Source organism: Numenius arquata, chromosome 9 (assembly GCF_964106895.1).
Source record: "Numenius arquata chromosome 9, bNumArq3.hap1.1, whole genome shotgun sequence".
Classification (NCBI taxonomy): Eukaryota; Metazoa; Chordata; class Aves; order Charadriiformes; family Scolopacidae; genus Numenius; species Numenius arquata.
Genome location: NC_133584.1, coordinates 37315956 through 37338244, shown reverse-complemented (window position 1 = coordinate 37338244; position 22289 = coordinate 37315956). Strand labels below are relative to the sequence as shown.

At 35.9% G+C, this 22289-nt stretch overlaps 2 protein-coding genes across 5 annotated transcripts in view; one reads left to right on the top strand and one right to left on the bottom strand.

The window, feature by feature from the left end:
* The window catches only part of MCPH1 (microcephalin 1), a 130466-nt gene that overhangs the window by 48915 nt on the left and 59262 nt on the right, over window positions 1-22289 (top strand). The gene's annotated exons all lie outside the window — the stretch shown is intronic.
* ANGPT2 (angiopoietin 2) overlaps window positions 2621-22289 on the bottom strand; it is a 49240-nt gene continuing 29571 nt past the window's right edge. For 3 of the 4 annotated variants that reach the window (XM_074154089.1, XM_074154090.1, XM_074154092.1), the window contains 6 exons: window positions 20787-21019; window positions 18366-18496; window positions 10897-10998; window positions 10235-10401; window positions 5987-6117; window positions 2621-4549 (listed from right to left, as the gene is read on the bottom strand). In XM_074154089.1, coding sequence (XP_074010190.1) covers window positions 4389-4549; window positions 5987-6117; window positions 10235-10401; window positions 10897-10998; window positions 18366-18496; window positions 20787-21019 — 925 coding nt within the window. In that variant the 3' untranslated portion in view covers window positions 2621-4388. The remainder of the gene's footprint in view (window positions 4550-5986; window positions 6118-10234; window positions 10402-10896; window positions 10999-18365; window positions 18497-20786; window positions 21020-22289) is intronic. The other variant, XM_074154091.1, reaches the window with a different exon arrangement.

Here is a 22289-nt window from a genome sequence, read left to right as displayed (position 1 = left end):
CGCTTGTGAACTTTCTTTTGTTTATGTGGAAAATGATTGGCTCTCTAAATAGGTTTTCTGAACAAGAAGACCTACTAGAAAAAATATATTTTAAAAGCAAATACTGTAAGGAGTCTTTTCTCCTTCGACCACTATTTTTTGAAGTGTGTGCAAAAGCTTTGGTATGCATGGAAAATGCAAAATAATGATTCACCATTTCACATTGGAATAGACTAGCTTTTTATTTAAGTATAAATGTCTTTTAATGTATTTGTGGCATATTTTATTTCTATCTGTGCTTGTATATAAAATGGAGAGGCATGTTAATACCTAACAGAAAGATTGTTCAGGTCATGGACTCGATAGTTTCAGTCTAGAAATTACTTTGATAATGGAAAACTACTGTGGGCTTTTAAAACTACTAAGTAGGTAAAATGAAGCATTTTTTCCTGCCTTTAATGATCGTTCTCAAGTACTGAATTGTGAACTGGTGAAAAGTGTGTATGTGGTGGCATGGTGTATCTGTGCAGACTCAAGTGTATCTGGACTCCACATGTTGTAATTGATTAAACTGTAATTTTATTTTGGTTTTAAAAACAAGTGGCATTCTAGCAGGTTACTAGTCAATGACTCTAAGAGTTTTGCCAAAAAAGGTTTCACAATTTCTCTTATATTTTAGCAGCTAGTTAAATACATTATCATCTGCTACTTGTTGCTCAAAGTTTCATACGGGCGTTGAAGAAAGAGCATTTAATGGGTTTCGAACTTTATATATTTTTATTATATTTTATTAATTTTTAAGAACTTATTTAACATTCTTTCTAATTCTATAATTTATGTAACTTTACATGTTTGAGATTAAGACTTTGTTTTATAAATTGTATGTTCTGAAAGAGTAGGGAAACTGCAGCAGTTATTCTGAAATAAGCCTAAAGAAATTAATCGTCCATTATAATGTCGTATTTTTTCTAAACAGATAAAGTAGATTTTTTTTGTATAGTAAATACACTAAGAATGGTAAAAATTAATGTGAAAAATAAATAAGCAGCATATTCTTTTTTTCCTCCTTTTCTATATTGTAAGAAAAAAAGAAAAAATTACTTCACATTAGTGCGCTCTGAGTTTTCTGTTTCTTCTCAGACTACCTTGTTTAATAACCAAGTATGGTATCAGTAACAACTTACATAGCATTCTTTGGAAGTGATTCCTCTTGGGGTTGTTTTTTAGATTCTGTTTAAAGCTTTTATTCCTGAAACAGAATAAAAGAGGGCTTGAGAGATGGTGAGAAGATAAAATTGAGGGAGGTTATGCTTGTGCTGAGAACCTGAATCGCTTCTGTTTGCAATGTGCTCCTCTCGCAAGGGAACAAAGTCAGTGTCCAAGGTCATATTTCCATCACCTTTCCAATCATTCCCTATTTGAGTCATTCTGGTTTCTTAATGTAACAGATACCTTATTTTTAAAGATACGATTATTATTAACGCGAACAGTGTTTATATTCTCTTTCTTGTCTTATTGTTTCTTTTCTGTATTTAGAGAAAATGGAAGTGCATTCTAGTTTTATATACCATTTATTTGATTACAGGAAGGAATTAAAGGAAGGGATTATCTTGCTGTTACGTCTTAATTGTTTGTACCAAGTCCAAAGCAGTTGTTGCAGCCTTCTTTTTCCTTTTTCCTTCCAAAATGTCTTCTCACTTCACTTTGGTGTTTGCGGTTTAAGCCATGCAACCTCGCTTAGATAAAATGTCCTTTAAAAATATATTCACTCTAAAATTTTACATTCATGTTGATAAATTATTCCACTTTCCCAGAAAATGAAAGTCTCAATAAACAATTGATTTGTTCAATGTCTACATCCATGTCTTCAATCACTTTCCCAGAACAGTCATCAAAAAGCCTTAAGCTTAATAAAGACTTTTTTCCAAGAAATCAAAACTAGCCATGTAATGTTTAATTATTGTTGTTATATAGTGTTTTCTTACAAAAATAATGAAGGTTAACATCAAACAAAGTAGAACTATTTCCTTCGCCAGGTTGAGCACTCATTCTGTGCCAGATTCCATCATGGTTTTGAAGCTTTTAGTTTAATTTATTTTTTTTTTTACATTATTAGGCTGGATATGCTTATTATCTCAAACATTGGGAGTATTTTCTTTATTTGTGTGATTAAATGCAGTGAAGCAGGAAACACAGTAATCTAGACTCAGCATTTCTATTAAATTTCATAGAAAGGGATCTCTGTAGGTTGCCTAGTTCAATGCTGTGCTCCAAGGGACTTGTCCAGTCCAGCCTCATGTTAATAAACAAATAAATTAAAAAGGAAATACCATATTCCCAATTTGAACTTGTGTTTCCCGCCTCTTGTCCCATTGTGGTGCACCTCCAAGAAGGGCTTGGCTCTGTCCTCTCTGTGGCCTCGATCAGGCAGTCATAGACAGCAGTAAGGTCTCCCCGACCCCTTCTCTTCTCCAGGCTGAAAAAGGCCATCTCTCTCAGCCTCTCTTTGCACGTCTTGTGCTTCTTGTTATGGCTAGCTCCTTTACTAGCTTGGTGGCCCTCTGCTAGACCCACTCCTTAAGACATTTCTTAGAAATTCATAATAGCAATTTTGAGAAGTATTTTTTTTTTGTTTGGGATATGTTTATCCTTACAAGTTTGCTAGGAGAAACAATAAAATACTTAAACAGTAATCTTAAATACATTCAGATTATTTTATGCATTTCTTCAGATGATGACTATTAATTTACATGCATTAGATTTATTTAAAATCAGATCATGAAGTAATATTAGAAGTATTTTTGTCACTGCTACCCTTTAGTAACGCTGACCCATTTTCGAGAAGAATGGTGGTGGTTTGAGTTGTGGGGTACTCTGACAGTAGCTTTAATGACTGTCAGTATGAAATGAAGTGTTTTCTTCCATCTTTCTCAAAATTATTTGCTGTTTTTGAGATACAATACCTTTGTTAAGTAAGCCTCCAGAAATACTGTGTCTGGGGTTTTTGTTTTGTTTTAGTATGAGATATGATTTTGCCTTCCAACTAATTCAGTCATCTGCTGAAATTAAAAATTTACAAAATTATTACTTTAAGGCAAAGACTAAGCATGAGAATCACAACCTAAAGTTAATTTGGGGAAAAATCTGCACTAAATTATTTTGCATGATTTATGAAGAAATACCTTCTCAACCTTCTCAACTGCAGTGCATAGTACACAATTTTAAAGCATATAATAATAAAAAAAAATTAAGAAGCAAAAAATCACCCAGTAGAGTAATTTATTCACATTGTGTCATACATTGAGGGCTTACCTACAGAGAATTTCTAGGGAGAAGTCCTAACCTTACTGAAAAGAACCCAACAGTATGACCCTAGATAATTTTCAGACTGGTTTTCCTGTTTTTAAAATGCAGTAATTTGTCTTTTAACTCATGAGCGTGAATTTAATTGTATCAAAGAATATGCATGTGTTTTTCAGTTAGGTTATTTTTACAAAATGTATAGCTGTACTACAGCACCAGGTGATAACTGATTGTCATAAACAACTGAACATTTGGTGTTAATGCTGTTGTCTCGCTTTGTAAAATACTGATCAGTTATTTTACAGGTAAAAACAAGGAAAGGAAAAAAGTGCAATCTTCATAAAAATATAAAGAAACACATACTATATTGTAATGTTCAGGGATTTTTTGTAACTTAAAGATAGTGACTGTAATAAGTACAAACTGAAAGAAATGGTGATTCTTGTAGATGGTATTTCCCAAGAATAAATGCAAAGTACTTAAATGCTATTTGTCCTCTGTTAAATAAAGTAATAGAGGCTATTGGAAAAAATCCCTGAATAAGTGTAAGAAATTGTTTAGGAGACTATGGAGGGAAAGAATGTATTCTTCAACTACAGTACTGAGCTAATTACAGGACGGGGTTTTTTTATGTACATAAAAGGCAAACATGACACAGAGATAAATAGTTCTAGATCTAGTAAAGTGTTTTATATTAGAGTAATGTTTAAAGTTCAGTGATGAGGCAAAATGCATATTTCTAAAACTATTTTAGATATTTTTCACAGTTCCAGTTATTTACTAACACGTACATAACATAAATGATCAGTAAAACAGAGTCCTTAAGTTGTCTGACAGTTTCTTGGATGTTCTTTTTATTCAGTCATTTGGCCAAATCACTGTCATACCAGGTTGATGCTTTAGACTTTGTGTCTGGTTGAATAATAAGAGCTTTAGCTGATCAAGGCTATTGCAATTCAGGAATTGTAGTGAACTGATCCCTTCAGAACATTAGCGCATGTTTTCTGGGCTTGAAAATGAGACAAGTTGCAGATGTGTGTTTATATGCTCGGCAAATGAAGTCTTTGAGGACTATACAATACATAATTCACATAATGCAAAAGCATTTAGAAATCTGCTGGTCGGATCATCATAGTCGTGGCTTTGAGAGAGTATCCTGAGCCCTTCCAGTAGTACCACTTGATACCGTTGAACTTGTTGTTGTTCTGTCGTAATGGGTAATACATTCCATTGAGATTGGAAGGACCACATGCATCAAACCACCATCCTGCAAGACAGAAAACAAACAAAACCATCAGCTGATGAAAATGTAAGCACAGGTAATTTTCATAATAGTATATAAGGACACTTTCTTCTCCTGAAATTAAAAAGAAATCCAAAACCAGGTTTTCATTCTTATGATTTGGAAGTGTCGGTATAACATATGTCCCTCAAACTCAGCAAGAAAATGTATTATGTATCCGCTACATATTCTTGAATCTTATGTAATACATAGTAGTTTAAAATTGAGAAGGGAAGGCTTTTAATCAAGCTTAATTAATTACCAGTATCAAACATTATTGTTGACAGTCTCAGGGCAGAACTTGACTTGAACTATAACAATATTGAGTCTTCTTTGTTTTTTATCTACTCTTTGGTAAATTCCTATTCTTCACAGATTTAAACTCCTTTCTTAATTGTTTTTAGAGGATTAATTTGGTTACCCATTTCAGTTCTCTGTGCAGATTAGTTCAAAACCTCTGTACTGAAACTTGGTAAGAAGGAAAAGGAGAAAAAAGGAACCCAAACTTATTGTGTACCCTTGTGGTCCTGACCTGTTAGTGGGTCATAAGGAAAATTTATTTTTATTATATAAGATAATATTTTTATACTTCTGTTATGATGGCGATAATGCGTGTGTTCTGTTTTACAGGGCAGTAATCCAATTATCCTTTTGGATAAACTGAAGCTGTCTTTTGTCTTGCAACTTGTGGTATAGGGAAACAAACCACTGCTTAAGAGATAACAGGAAGAGAAGTCAAATTTACAAAGCAGTTTGTTTACATTTCAGAATGTGGAATTCTAGATTGACAAAGTATAGAATGGCTTGTGTGGTTCGAGATAAAAATACCTCATAAAACTCCAGTAACTAGTGAACAATCATTAGAAAAACGTAGATATTTCATATGTGGTGTATCTTAAATTTATGTATGTATTGCCATTTCATAATCATAATGAATTAAATTTTTGTACCCTTCTGCAGCATGTACAGTATACAGCAGCTTTTGGGGTTTTCTTCTGCTCTGGATAGTTAGGGAATGGGTTTGTGCCTAAAGAATCAGGAGACATTTCACTGACCAACTGAACCTCTAAAACAAGTTTTTTGTGGGCGTTAAGTGTTTTGATCTCTGGGACTATGTTATCTCATTCCTTGGGAGAATCTGCTGTCACCTTGGTTTGTTCCACAATTACAGATTTTCTTGTACCCCAACTTGAGAGACTGGGGTTTTTTCTCCAGTTTTAACTTCTCTTGTTTTACTTCAACTAACCTTTGTCCAATGATAAAATATTTCATTTCTAGTCACCGTACTAGCATTTCTATCTGTGAGTTTTGGACTTCCTCAATAGTCAAAATTCACTTAGTCAAAATTATTACTATTTATCTCACAGACAATTTCAGTGCCAATAAAAATAGGAAGACTGAGAAACATAAAAACATTCCTACCTCCTGTTAGCATTTGTGAACATTTGCAAATACATTTGTCATTGTCTGCATCCTTTGTGCTAAAATCATTTCCTGGTTGGCTTATACTACTTATTTTGCCCGCTGTCCCAGTAAGTCCTTTAAGGTAGATCCTGTAGAAGTGAAGAATGGAAAAACAATTATTATATGGAAGTTAATGGTAGTTGATCTGCAAAATAATGATGGAGTAGTTTGCAATAAATATCCTGTTCAAATATTTCAGTTCTCTTCTGGCCAAGGAACTGTTGTAAGCTGTTTTGCAGCATAATGTTTTCATAAGAGTGGAAATGGTCAGCACAATATTCTAATGAACAGCCTCCACATTTGTAGAGATGACTGTTTTATTCATGTCATATTAGAAAAAAATGAGAGCAGGTAGATAATAACTCCTGGAATTTTTCATATATATCATGCATTTCTTAATACTGTAAGTATATTGTGTGCAATTATTTTAATTGAGTACAAAAGTTTAAACCAAAACTTTTTTGATTACTATTTTGCCATTAGCACAACGTGGCAATGTGGCATTACAAGTTTGCATCTATAAGAGATAACCTGGACTACTAATTACCAACTAGTAACTGATAATATAGGAGTTTCTCAATATTTCCCTTTCCGCTTTCCTAATTACTGTTCCTTGTCACATCCTTCATAGATTTATTAGTGTTAAATCATAGAATCATTTAGGTTGGAAAAGACCTTTAAGATCATCAAGTCCAACCGTTAACCTAACACTGTCAAGTCCACCGCTAAACCATGTCCCTCAGCACCACATCTACATGTCTTTTAAATGCCTCCAGGGATTTTTCAACCACTTCCCTTGGCAGCCTGTTCCAATGTTTGATAACCCTTTCAGTGAAGAATTTCTTCCTAATATCCAATCTAAACCTCCCCTGGCATAACTTGAGGCCATTTCCTCTCATCCTATCACTTCTTACTCGGGAGAAGAGATCAACCCCCACCTCGCTACACCCTCCTTTCAGGGAGTTGTAGAGAGCAATAAGGTCTCCCCTCAGCCTCCTTTTCTCCAGGCTGAACAACCCCAGCTCCCTCAGCCACTCCTCATAAGACTTGTTCTCCATACCCCTCACCAGCTTTGCTGCCCTTCTCTGGACACGCTCCAGCACCTCAATGTCTTTCCTGTAGTGAGGGGCCCAAAACCGAACACGGTATTCGGGTTGCAGCCTCATCAGTGCCAAGTACAGGGGGATGAGCACTTCCCTAGTCCTACTCACCACACTATTCCTGGTACAGGCCAGGATGCCATTGGCCTTGTTGGCCACCTAGGCACACTGCTGGTTCACATTCAGCCGACTGTCAAGCAACACCTCCAGGTCCTTTTCCACCAGGCAGTAGCGCTGTATAGGTCTGTTGTGACCCAAGTGCAGGACCCAAAACTTGGTCTTGTTGAACCTCATCCCATTGGCCTCGGCCCATCGATCCAGCCCATCCAGATCCTTCTGCAACACCTTTCTGCCCTCCAGCAGGTCGACACTCCCACCAAATTTAGTATCGTCTGCAAATTTACAGAGGGTGCACTCGATCCCCTCACCCACACCATTGATAAAAATATCTCTCTGTTCAACTAGGCCAGTCTTTTTCCCCAACAGCTCATTTTTCAGCACATGGAGATGGCCTGCTCCTGTGCCATTAAGACTTCCTTCTTTAAAAATGTCCAGCCGTCCTGAGCTCCTTTGCCCTTCAGGACTTCTTCTCAAGGGACCCTCTCAGCCAGGCTCCTGAAAAAAACCAAAGTCTGCCCTCTGAAAGTCCAAGGTGACAGTTCTGCTGACTCCCCTCCTTGCTTCTCCAAGAATCAAAAACATCATTCATAATTTCATGATCACTGTGCCCAAGACAGCCTCCAGCCGTTGCATGCCCCACAAGTTCTTCCCTGTTCACAAACAACAGGTCCAGCAGGGCTCCTTCCCAAGTCGACTCCCTCACCAGCAGCGTCAGGAAGTTATCCTCAACACATTCAAGGAACCTCCTAGACTGTTCTCTCTCAGTCTAATGTAAGTCTAATGTAAGCAGAGAATTTTTATTTATTATTATTATTAATCAATTTTTAAAAGACGATTAAATGAGAGGTTCTGACTGGATATCAGGAAAACCTTTTTCACCATGAGAACAGACAAGCAGTGGAACAGGTTGTGCAGTCTCCACCTTTGGAGGTTCTCAAGATCCAACTGGATAAAGCCCTGAGCAACCTGGCCTGACCTCATAGCTTTGAGATCAGGAAGTTTGACTCGAGTGAAGTCCATTCTGATCTCAGTTTCTCTATGAATCTATGAATTTTTAGTTTTATGACCCAACTCATATTTTTTCCAGCATTCAGAATGTGTTAATGTTATCACTGCAATGAAAGTTGCTCTTAATATTTTCTTAGATTTTTTTGTTTTCATAATGTTAAATATATTCTTTAATCCATTGCATTCTATGATGCATTTCATGTTTGGTTGCATTTTAAAGTAAAGTGTCTATTTACAGACAACCACCTTAGTTTTCAGTAATTTTTTTTTAATATTTTAAGTGGACAAGGGTAGTGACCCATTTTGCAAAGGTTGCCTTCATAAGTATTTTAAAGCGTTACTTTAAAAAAAATCTCTGCTGTAGATTCTGACTATTTCCAGATGAAAAAATATTTGCTTTGGAGTTGAGACAACTGTATATTACTAAGGCATAGAGATCTAACGTTTTGGGGGAGGGAGATGCTGATAGTTTTGGATTGCTTTGCATATAAGACTTGAGTTGAAGTCACAGAGAGCATCTCTCTTAAAAAGAAAGACTGAGACACCTGGGTCTGTTCATCCTGGAGAAGACTGAGAGGGGATCGCATCAATGCTTATAAATATCTAAAGGGTAGGTGTCAAGAGGATGGGGCCAGATTCTTTTCAGTGCTGCACAATGATAGGACAAGGGGCAACAGGCACGAACCGGAACACAGGAAATTCTGTCTGAATATGAGGAAAAACTTCTTTACTTTGAGGGTGACAGAGCACAAGAACAGGCTGCCCAGAGAGGGTGTGGAGTCTCCTTCTCTGGAGATATTCAAACCCTGCCTGGATGAGAGCCACTGGGTGAACCTGCTCTGGCAGGGGGGTTGGACTAGATGATCTCCGAAGGTCCCTTCCAACCCCTACCATTCTGTGAACAGCATCAGATCTCTCGAGTTATAGATTGACTTTGTTTACAACAAAGAGCTGCTAGAAATCTTGGAGAAATTAATCTAGATTTAGGTAATTTTTCTATCCGGTCACCTGAAGCTCCATGAATCTCTAAGATTCTTATAAAGAAACGTTTCCTGGACAATGTAGTAGGAAAGCATCTGTTCTACTGTAGAGTTTCTAGTTTCTTCTCTAACCAATAAAAAAAATGTCAACTGCATTTACACAGGGAGTGGAGAATGAAGTATGACCTGCCCATATATTTCAGCTATGGCTGATACTGTTTCAAAACGTGTAACACTATGATACTATTTAAAATGTATAATAGTATAATATTATTTAGTATAATGATAATATTTATTTATATATAAAGTATTTATTTAAAGTGTATGTTATTTCCTATTTTAACCAAATATATAAGAAGAAATTGTGAAGCTTTACGTTTTACAGAATGATGGGAGCATAAGGAATAGGTCTATTAACATCTGGTGTTTAAAGTGACAGGTTTGTAGGAAGTGAGACTGGACTTTTGCTATTAGCTTCATTTTCTCGGGTAGAATTTTTATTCTTTGAGAATTCAAGCCAGTGGGTCACGGAAGGAGGAGGTAGCATTACCTCAGTGTGCTCTTCACGACAACAGTACGGCTCCTACTAGCCATTGACTTAAGCGTCCAATCTCCTTGCAGTACTGTTCATCTAAGTCATCCGCCTTGCAGAAATGTATTTATTACCTAGAATCAGGATTTGATAGCAACTGCAGACAGGTTCCTATTACCCCGAATATCATGCACTGCCATCCACTATATTGGCAAATGTATCCTATACCATACCATCTTTGTGTTACACTCACCCATTGTGCCCTAATAAAATATACATTGTCTCCGCTGGGGAAAAAAAAAAATTATTAAGATTGTTTAAGAAATAGGTGAAAAATGGAGCAAACATTATTTTCTGAGTGAACTGAAAAAATGTCATACTTTGTATGAAATAAGGTCATGCATATACACAGTCTAGCATGATTATTATCAGATTCTTTTTATCCAGAACTGATTTTTCTGCTTACCTGTATTTTAGTTCTTCATTTGCTAGAGAGAAGTGGTCATACAATGAATATGCCTCATTTCCTTCCCAGTCTTTCAGGTGTATTTTAAGAACATAACGCTTCTGATTAGTCAGTTGAGAAACAAACTCATTTCCCAGCCAGTACTCCCCAGCAGGATCACCAAATCCCTGTAATTCAAGTTGTATATTTAAATATCTTTGTTTGTTTTTTCTTTGAGTTTGAAATGATAACTTTATCAGTTTTTAAATTTAATAGTTTTCAATCTGTCAACTAAGAATTTTACTGTGTCTGTGAGGGTTACAGATCTGCAATATTTCAAAAAGTTAATTTCAGCAAAGACAAACTCAGGAATCTGAAATAGTGAATCAGTATTACTTAGTAGATTTGGAGATGTTTCTACTGTTGCCACTAGAAACACAAATATAAATAACTCAAAAAATGTGGACATATCATGGAACAGTTGATTAAAGAAAAGTGAGGTTTCTCTTTAAAAACAAACATCACACTTGCAAGTCTGCTGAGGCAAACAACTTCTACTCTGACATTCCTAAATGAACATCTAAGGACAAAGACAACTTCTAAAACCTGCGCTATTAATATTACTTTATTGTATCAGATTTCAGATAATAACTAATATTTAGGCTTCAGAAAACATTGTTTACCATCTTGTACTCTTTCCATGTCCGGTGAAAGTCCACACTGCCGTCCTCACGTCTCTGAATAACGGTCCAACCGCCTCCACCAGTTTCCATGTCACAGTAGGCCTAACAGAGTAAGCATGTGACAGTGTAAGTGCATGCAGTCATGGGAAAACCGAAATACAAAGCGTGCACTTTGCATAATTCTATAGGATAGAGTCATAGAATGGTTTAGGGAAGGGACCTTAAAGATCATCGAGTTCCAGCCCCCCTGCCGTGGGCAGGGACACCTCCCACCAGAGCAGGCTGCTCAAAGCCCCATCCAACCTGGCCTTGAACACCTTCAGGGATGGGGCATCCACAATGTCTCTGGGCAACCTGTTCTAGTGTCTCACCACCCTCAGAGTAAAGAATTTCTTCCTAATAGCTAATCTAAATCTACCCCTTTCAATTTAAAACCGTTACCCATCGTGCTATCACTACAATCCCTGATAAAGAGTCCCTATCCTACATAGTGGCGTATTTTAAAGTAAGTGCAAAATATGTATTAACCTAAAAATGCTGGTTTTCATAGCTTTTATACAAATCAATTGTGGTTGTCCACAAATAAATGTGTTTCTTAAGTATACATCATGCTTAACAAAATGCAAATAACACCTTAAAAATAGCTGATAGCTGGTGTTAAAGGAAGAAAGAAATTAATGGAGCTTCTGACTCTGTACTTCCCTCTTGGACTGATATTTTTGTGAGTTGCCTGATTAAATATTTTTCCTGAAAGATGTTTTTACTTCTCCAGCTTTTTTTGAGAGATCCATTCAAATTTCTCATGGTTTGTGAGAGTTAAATTCAACAAGTGAGCAATCTGAAACATGTTTTTATTTCCACTGTCATTGTCCAATACCTTTGCAGATGGTCTGACCCCAAAATTGAATCTAAGTGTAGAACTACTATTATCTGAAAGTTAAATCTTGAAGCCATGTTATTACATATACAAACTGCAATGAATATCTTATGTTTTAGAACAAAAAAGTAACAACTACAAGATGTTTTCAAATATTCATAAAATCGTCTTTGATTTTACCAAGTTATTGCTAAACATTTGGGCATCCTCAAAAATAATTGAAAATGTAGGACTTCAGAGAAGCCAGAGTTTCCTTCTGCCCAGTGGCAGTGTTTTGTGTCATTTTAGAAAGTAAACTGTGCTCCTTCCTAAGTTTTCAATGTAGTTGGCTCTTTTGGGGCATGCATGTATTTCTGGGTATGTCTATTTTATGTATGCTATACACGCATGTACACACATATTTATATAAATCAAATGGTATTTACAGTGCAAGCAGTGGCATATATAGTATTCAAAGGCATCAGACTTTTGAAAGGAAAGAAAGCCCTTAGAGCTGCAAATATTTACACATTAGTTTTTCCATAGGCTTTAACACATTGGAAATACAAAGCAGACACTGTATTTGAAGGTTGTATCTAGACTCTTTGTTCAATATCACAGAATTGTGAGACATTCAACTGGAGATTCTTAGGAAAGATAAAAGAAATAAGGAAAAGAGTTGGATTAGGGATTAGTTGTTAAAGTATGTCATGTAAATGGAATTTAATTGAAAGCTACAATTTTAATTTGTACTGATGTGTGCTATTCCTTGTGCCTCAAAGCCTGTTTTTTGTTTGTTTTTACTAACCTCTGTGTTTAATGTTTGGTAGAGATTTGGTAATATTATATAAATTCGATTTGGTAATGCTATATAAATTCTACTTAGTAAAAATGAAAAATGCCTTGAAAAGGAAAAGCTGAAGATAAGGTATTGTAAAAGATGATCAATCTGTTTGAGAGAGCTAACTCATGTGATGTGTAATGTATATGTGAAAATTAACTTTCACAGGAGGCTATGAAGAGGGATACTAGGGATGGGATAAAGCAGATGCGTATATTTTTATTAAGCATCGCTACAAGTTAAAATGATGATTTAACAGTTGCCAGATATCATTGATTGTAGAGAAAGTTGTTGACTCTGAAGCTTCACCCCGCTGAAAGGACAGTATAAGCAGCCACACTTAGAATAGAACTGTTTTACCTTTCTCTGAAACATGTAGTTTTTAACTACTTAGAGGGAGGCCGGGAATTAATGTACATGGGCCACTGGTCCAGTCCGATATTGCTCTTATAGATGTTAATTGATGTTTTTGAATGTTACGTGCAGTTTCCTTGATGCATATCACCTAAATTTCAATTCAGTTGGAATTATTACTTTAAATGCCTTGAAATAGCTCTTTATTTAGTTCTAATGAGATTAAAATATTCTCAAACAGTGAATGACTGTGAACATCTTACATAAGTTATTCCTATTACAGCCAGTATCCATTTTGTATGTGAATGGTAAGACAGCTAGCTTTTGTAGACACTATAGACTCTTTGGAATAAATGCTGGGGTGCTTCAAATTTGTTCCCCAAAGGGAGAAGCAATTTAGTAGGAACTGAAACACCTAATAAGAAATTGAAGAAGAGAAGCCCATAAAAATCTCATGTAGATTTTTCTTACCAGTAATGATTTTATAAAGTTTCTTTAAATTTGGGAGTATAATTTTTCCACATCAAAAAAATTCATGTCAGTCATCTGTAAGTGCTTCCAAAAGATGCCAGTTTTATGGCCTTGGAAAGGAAAATCCTTTTCTTTCCTAGGTGGAAAGTGTGGCACAGGCAAAGGGAATGCACTGGTTACATCATCTCCTTCTAGTATCATAGTAACTGTTTTAAAAGCTGAGAAAATTATTGCCGTTTGAGATTTCAGCATATTGTTTCTAACTGTTGTACTCTGTGGTTGGACGTTTGCTCCCTTGAACTAGCTAAAAAGTAAAAATTCTTTTTACCACCCATTAAGTCAGCGTCATAGGGTGAAATGCTTTGCTTTCAGGCTTGACTGGCAACCTTGTCATTCAAGCTCTCACATATGCAGCTTTGCTCATGAAATCATTCCTTTGCTTTCCAGATCATTTCCCTAGAAATCAATTCTCTGACTAAACAAGATGAAAGTACTTACTGTATAACTAGGAACTTCAAATTTACATACACACTTGTTTTTTAATTTGGGAAAATTTTAAGTCAATGAAGAAAAATTCCAGTAAATATTACAGAAAGAAAATTAACTAAATTAGTTGATCTATTTTTATTACTTTTTACTAAAATACTTAAGTGAATGATGTATATTCACAAGTAATTCTAAGGATAGAGATAGGCTATGCAGTAAAATGAAGATTCAGAAAAGGATTTGCTTAGTTTAAAATAAACAAAATAAATTGCTGTGTCAGTCTGCGGAGGGAACAATTTCTTCATGACGTATATGAAAGATGAGGGGAGAGGAAGCATATATTTGGACTGTAAATTCTTTTTGAAAAAAAAATCTTCATTCTCCAGTAAAATGATATGCATATGAGGCTTTGTCTAACACTCATTACTAGAACAGAACTCTTCTGACCTTTCAGCCTAGCCTAGGTTTTATATTCAAAAGGAAGAAATGTAACATTTCATAAAAGTAGTAAAAATAGATACCAAGATTAGGCAGGCAGCAGGAGTCTTCAAACAGATGCCAAAAAGAATAAAGAGATTAGCCTCTCAAATTACAACAAATTGGCAGGGGGAATATTTGATTTGTCTTGTGAACTGCTTCAGTACTTACAGTTCTAGCAGCAGCAGCACTGTGAGAGCTAAGGTCAGCTCTTCATATTTTTCACCTTCAGCTAAAGATCAGTGCTGTATTTTTGAAAATACTGTGAAGTACATGTAATCAGAACTAGTCCCCTTTCCAAAGATGATAAGCGCATAAGCTGTGAGCAGTCAATTTGGTGTCTCCACTGTCTAGGAAGCTGACTTTCAGAGCCAGTAACTTTTCTTCTTATTTCTTGTATATTAGGACGTTTGGGGTATAAGTGTTTTCAGACCTACTTTCTGAATGGTAAGGCTCTGGTTGAGTTATCAGGATGAAGATCCACTACAGTTTTTATGGCAGAGCAAATGCAGTTGCCACACCTGTGCACTGTCCCTTTGCATCACTTCTGGCTGTCGTCTGAACACTTTTGAGTCGTGATGCTCAATGATTTTGTATTCTGCTATTTCCAGCTCCTAGAGATGTGACTAGATACGAATTGTGGTCTTTGTTTCCTTGTTGTGGAAAAAAATAACTACACACGTGGTTTATAATGTATTTTAACCTAATACCTGTTACCAATGAAAAAGACAACATGGTGAGACTTCTGACATTCACAACCTCATCTGACCTGTTACAGTATCAGAGAAGCTACACATACGTTCTTTTTTAATGCTTGGGGTTGGAAACAATTTGTGTGTGTGTATTTTATACATAAGGTCCATGGCGTGCGCTCCTTTTGAAATGACTAGCTAGATGTCTGAATGACCACTTCTTAGGGAAGTTATGCAAACTCATTTTGTTGGTCAATTCAAACACGTCCAAATCACTTTCTGCAAGAAAGTTTTGGTTAAAAAGGCCTTGGCTTGGAATGTGTGTCAGTTCCAGGACGAAAATTCAGCTCAACGGGGGTGGAAATGGGGAAGAGCTTAGCTACTGCTTCAGCCACTATTTTAAGATTTGGGGTAATATGTTGGTAATGCTTGTGGTAAAAGTTGAGCTAATATATTAGGGTCATCCAGACTCAACTATTCTGCCTGGTTAAGACCAGGAGGTTAATTGGTTCAGGTGACTGCTGTAAACATGAAGCTATTGACTTTCCATGAGTTTGCCTCTGCCATTTTTCCTTGTGTCAGCAGTCTTTTGCTGTTTTTCCTCAGTGTTTTTAAAAGGACTTAGCTTTTGTCCTGGTGCAGAACAGGAAAGCTTGAGAGCTTGAAAATATTAATGGAATGGAATAATTGTTTTCCTCTCAGTTCTCGTATGCAATTCTTTAGTTTTGGATCATGATGGGAGACAATTAGTAAAGTGGAATAAGTTACAGATTACACAGAAGTTGTTTATAAGCCTGTTGGGAGGTCAGGAGGTGTTACAAGAGGAAAAGACGAAAACATAAACAGCAGCACAGCACTTTTGGCAAATAAAAAAGGTCATTCTGTTTCCTGGTCCGAATGGCCATCCACATCATAAACAGTTGAAAATGGTGTAACATGTTGATTATCCCTAAACCTTTACTTCCCTTGACAGCTCCTCTTCATGCATTTGTATTTGTATAAAAAATCTGCATCAGATTAGAACTTTTTAGTCTCTTATTTTTCATGTCATATAGTAAGTAAAACCTTTGTTGTCTTTTTAAGTGTCTTTTTCATTCTGAGGTGGGCAGAATAAGATTTGAAATTTTTTATGTTATTAAATGAATTGCTAATTTAATCAAGTATTACATTTTAACTACTTTTTTTAACCTAGTCAATTACCAAAATGGGTATTTTTGTTAAGTGTTTTAGGCTTCCATGTTCAAAAGTAAAGGATTTAATATTTTATAGTCTAGGAAATTTGCAATTGTACTTTTGTTTCAGGGATAGAATATTTTGTTAGGTTTTAGTTTTGTAGAAATATGCGTTGCTCTGGCTTCTCAGATCATATAAATTGACTAAAGATTTATGGCTTTGACAATGCAGTGTTAGAGTTTATGACAGAAATTTTCATTCTGTAATATGGCATGCACTTGTGTCTGCTCTTAGAAAATGTGCGTCCTCTGTATATTATATTTGACAGTAAAATTAAAAACTAAGGTAAAAGCTTGAGACAAGCAATATTAAGAAATTCAAAGAATGTAACCCTTCCTGAGATGTCTAACAAAGACCGCTGCCATCTATTACTTTAGAGATGTAGTAGCTTGCATCTCTTTTAGCATTTAAAATTGTGATTGTAGATATTTTTGCTATTTGAATACCAATCTCCTTCATATGTAATAAAACGCTTTGTTGCATCTTATGTAACTGATTTTCCTGTGAAACAGATGTATTGAATATACACTAGACTATTCCAAAGGAAAACCAGCCTCCTTCAAGAGAAGCAGATTGCAGATACCATTTCTCTAGATGGTATCTGCAAAAATTCCAGGGTTTATGTATTTTATAGATCTTATCCAAACAAATTGCTTATTTCCTTTAGTTGAGAGCTTTGTAAGGGTAAAGATCACAAAGTCTGGCTTGGGCTAGATGAAGTTCCAGCACTTCAAAGACTAGTCACTGGTGAACTCACTTAATTTCTAAACCTTTGCTATCAAAACTTGGGGGAATAAAATGCTTTCTCTGTCAGAGTGTTACCAATTGCTTTTCCACATGTGCCTTCATTTTCCTCTGCTTTTGTACATTTTCTGTTAGGTTTTTTCCCCAAGTATTTCTGATATAATAAAGTAGAGCCTTAGAAATTCCATAAAGTACTTCAATTTTTGTAAGGAAATGTCTACAATATGAAATTATAAAATAAAAACATTAGAAAATTATTTAGTGTTTGTCTAAGAAATATATTAAGCATTTTTGTTTATATTCAAATGTCCCTTAGCGCCTCCTCAGCCTGCTGTGTCTGAGAAGTTGGAAACAAACATTCATCATCTGAGCTTCACTCCTCAGAATGCTCACTGCAGTTTTTTTGGTTCTTTATCCTCACAGTCCACCTGGGACTTTCCTCCCTGTCAGATTTTATTGGTTGTTTCAACTGAATTATACTGTCTGAAGCCTTCTAATTTTATTTATTTCAGTAGATGGAGCATTTCTACCAGGCATCCAGTGTTTCATCCACTGAGTGCCATTTTTAGCTCAAGGCCTCTTCTGTAGAGGTATGCTGTATTGCTTTAACTTAAATTGACATTAAAGTTCATTTCAGTTAAACACATAGGGGAAAAAAATATCCACAGAGGAATTGAAACTGATCTAGTGACACCACTGCAAACTCTCACCTTTTATTTAAATCAGAGCAGTATTTTCTAGGAGAGTCTTCTCTGTTACCCAGTGTCACTTGTGGGGATCTAATTGCTAATCTAATTGTTATACAAATGCTCTTAAAACTGTATAACAAGGAACTGGAACCCATACACGAGTCTAGTACTGGTAGATTGCTTACATTAATACACGTCCATGTATTCTTGCATGCCCCTGATTTTACCTCTTTTTGCCACCTGAAGGGACTTGGGCATATGAAGGAACTTAGAGGAAACAGGAGATTGCTGATCATGCAGAGCAACTGTGTTGGAGTTAGAGATTTTACGAAAAAATTCCAGTACTGTATTGTTTTAATAGTGTTAATTATGTGGAAACAAGGAATGAAATTCTGTTGTGCTGAAGTGAACAACAAAATGCTCACTCATTTCAATGGAGACAAGATTTCACCTGAAGGACCTTCCTCTCCTTATGAGATACTCAGATCTATAAGTGACGAAATGCTCATAAAAAACATGGTAAGTAATAAACTTGACTATCAACTAACGTTTAAAATAGCATATTTACCAGATCAAATAACTTTTGAACACACAGTATGCCTAGGTAGCACTTATAGGCATCCTACCTTCTTTTCTTGTGCAGTGCTTGGAACTGTTAAAGTGTAGATTCCACTTGTTGTCAGTCCAGATTTGAAAGCTTCAGCACAGTCTTTGAAGCTGATTTGCTCCTCTTTAGCTATGAAGTTGTTCTTAGCTGCTAAAAATACAATAGAAATTGAAGGCATTAGAGGAGATGAATAGAAGTTACTGAGAAGCAATAAATTATGTACTCAGCTTAAAGCAGTTCTGAAAAATACACCTGGTCCTGAAAGAAATGACAGATCGAGGTATTAATTATGTGTGTTGTTACTTTATATTATCTAGAAACATTACTCTGATATGAGCATGTTTGCTTGATAGGCTGAAAAGTGTTGACACTTATTACCATGTTGAGTAAGAAAACTTAGGATATAGCATCTCATTCAGCTGGGCAGTTTCTGCTTCCATTCATTGCCTTTGCTGGACTCCTACATGCATTGCAACCTCTGCATGCATTAACTACTATTACAAACATATCTAACTAGCAGCTGATGATATTAATAATGACTTTTGGCCAGTAGTCTCATACTGTGAAATCTAACATAAGAGTCATGAAATCTTTTATAATACAGCTGATTGGAATAACTACTCTTACAAAGTTTTAGCTAGTTTTTTTGCGCCTGTGCTGAGCAGGAACAACTTTGTATGTACCAAGCTGAAGCTCAGTAGCTCAGCCCAATCCACTAAGAAGACATCCCTTCTGGAATTCATTTGTGTAAAAAATACATTTTAATATGCCTAAGTCGTCTTATTTTACAGAACAATCTAAGGCTCATCTTTTTGTTCAGTCCTTTATTAACTATAGAGGTTGGAATTTCCTGGCATTTCGCCTGCTGACTGATATTTCATGTTTGACCCTTTTGGGGTTGGTTCTGTGTATTTTCCCTTTTAATTTAATCTAACAAGCACAGCCAGTTAGTACAAAGTTTTAGGTGTCATATAAATACATGCTTATATTACAGTTGCTTATTATGTTCTTTTTAGCTTGCTTATTCGTTATTTACCTGTTTACATGCTTTGCCTTAAATATAAAAATAACACGTTCAGTGTTTTAATTGCTTTTCCACACTCTATTGTTTGTATACTGTCTTAGAAGCTTTCCCTGCTAATTTTGTCTTTTTGGCAAACATTCATTATTTTTTCCACTCTGGGTTTAACAGTGTTGTAGCCAACATGACTTTGACTTGTTTACTTATTTGTGCACTAGCATAGCAGATAACATCGGCAGGAACATGTACAGCCTTGCTAATGGTATTTAAGGGGATAGTGTCAGTTATTAAGACAAAAAAACTTGGGGTTTAGTTTGTTGAGAAAAACCTACAACATCATATAATTTAGGACACTACTGAAAGCGAGGACTTCCAAACACCCTTTTCCTTTTTTGTGATCCAGCTTACAGTAATGTAGCGTAGTCCATCTGTACTGTCTTTTAAGTTGTAATGACAACTATTTTAAAGTTTTCCTAGCATTTAATTTTAAATCCTTTTTTTAGAGGTTCTATATGCTTGTGTATTTCCAGCCCCGAGAGCTTTAAGGCAAACATGTCAGATTCTTTATTCTTTTATATAGAACAGCTCTACCTTCTTAATTTGTCAAAATTCCATATTAGACGTGAAATTCAAGGTAAGGAATTTGTTCATTTGCTTAAATCCTGTCTAGCCATAAATTTCAGTTTATGGTTTGTGTGTCTTTTATGGAGCATGTGAATCTGCATAAATTTGGAAGCCATGCTCGGTGGCTATGATTTGTTGCAGGGCTGTCAAGGATTTAGGGGTGAGATTACAGCCTATAAAATTTGCTAGGCTGAGGGATTTTTAGGATGAACAGGGAAGCTTCACTGAAAGACTGGAGGACTTTTGAGAGTCCCTGCTGCCCGGGGCTGGGGCTTTCTGTTGTTTGGGGCATACATAGGTGCTAAAACCTGGGCCAGCACTGATTCCATTGCCTTTAATAGCCACTGTAATTTATCTTTTCTTTGGTTAGCTGTATGTGGAGAGAGCAATGAGAGGTGGCAGAAATAACTTTTGCAAGCCAGGAAGAAAAGCTACAGGCCTACATCATGCAGTCCAACCTAGGTACATGCTCAAGGTATTACCAGGTGAATGAATGCCATCTGAGATGAATGGTACTTGGCATCTCTTTGTTTTGTTGAACCACTGAAGAAGTGGGCAGGCAAACCAATATAAACCACAGAAGACAAGCAAAATGTTGGAAAGAAACCACATAAATATTGTGGTTGTTCCCCCCACCCCCCCACCCCTAAAAAACAGGTCAATTAACCTGTTTAAGGCAAAAAAAATTACACTTTTTGAGAAGCAGAAGCATGAGGAAACTGGCTGTAAATCTTTATGGGTACACAACTTAGGGAATGTCACTCAAGTGATATAAGCATGTCTGCTTTTACTTACAGTTTGGTGTAGATATCATAGTAAGCAAGTTATGAACAGTCTCCATCAGATCATGTTGCTGTTTTTGCAGAACTGAGTTGTTTACTGTAGCTGTAACTAACTGCTTTTCTAGTTCTTCTATAATAGAATTCTGTCTGGCTACTAGGACTTGAAGCTGATCTTTTTCATCTTTTATTGACTTCAGCTGAAGTGTGTGCTTGTCTTCCATCTCAAGAACTCTTTTTTCTAGAAAGCTAAATAAAAGTTTACAGTTAGGCTCTCAAAAATATTTGTGAGTTGATGTAAAGAGAATCAAGCCTGTTGCAGAAGTTTCTTTCTTCATAAGTACTCAACTTCATTCTCTGATGCTCTGCATGCAGTAGAGAGCTAAATGAAAGCTGAGTTTAGCTTGATATATACGCTTTAATTTATTATATAACTAATTGGTACATTAATAGACAACGTTATTGAGTATAGCCAGTATCACAGGCTTTTAAAGTGTAACAGCTGGGTGTCTGATAATTCAGTATTATGAAAGGAAAGATACAGTTTGGTTCTGAAAAAAGAATAGTAGTGCTGGAAGTACAGGGAGTGTAAAATGGATCTACACCCGAAGTAACCAGTACTTATGGCTGTGAAGTGTCTTGAATACCGTTCTCTCACAGGTTAGGCATAACAGTGAAAGATTTCATGTTTTTACCCTGTTAAAAGAGGAAACTTATTTAAAGATGAACCTATGAACTTTTCAAATGTGAAAAGTTCATAGGTTCCTGTAATTATAATAAAATATATACTTAAATAAATGTTAGGGTGTTAAGACAGCAAAACGTGCAAATAGTTACTTTAAGATGTGTTACCCATCTCCAGTTCTGGAGCTGGTGTGAGTGACTGGCTGGAAAATTGCTTCATTGGTAATTGTTGTGATGCAGACTTTCAGAAAGCTGATGTTAAAAGATGCATGGCTGGAAATGAAAAGTTCACCTAAAATCCATTACTGTTACTGAAAAAAACCCTGAACCCTGTAATAATGTTTCAAGCAGATTAGCTCAATGTCAGATCTTTTTTTGCTAGGTGAGAAATAATGCTTTTGTGTTTGTGTGAGTTTTACAGGGGTCTGCTGAGCTCAAAACAAAAAAAGAAGTGACATTTTAAAATTCAGTATTTACTTTGCTTTCCATTTGATAAGTATGCTTGTTTTTATTAAGCTGGTAGATAAAATCTTTAGGGAGCATATGTAAATGTAGTATAGTAGTGAACAAAAATGTCAAAACATGTCTCCTGTTTTTTTTAAGCTAATTCTTTTAAAATAAAAAGCACTTTGCGCATATGGTTCTCATTGAAAAACATGTCTTTGAAGGAGAAAGCTTACTGTTACTGCTGCTATTAGATTTCTCTGCGAACTATTTATTGCCAAAGGTAAAATAAGACCCTGGTGATATGAAAATGAAACTAGCTGAAAAAAGGTATGAGCCTTTGGACAACAGCTGACTGCAGAAATGGACAGGAGTAATTCAGGTTATCAAT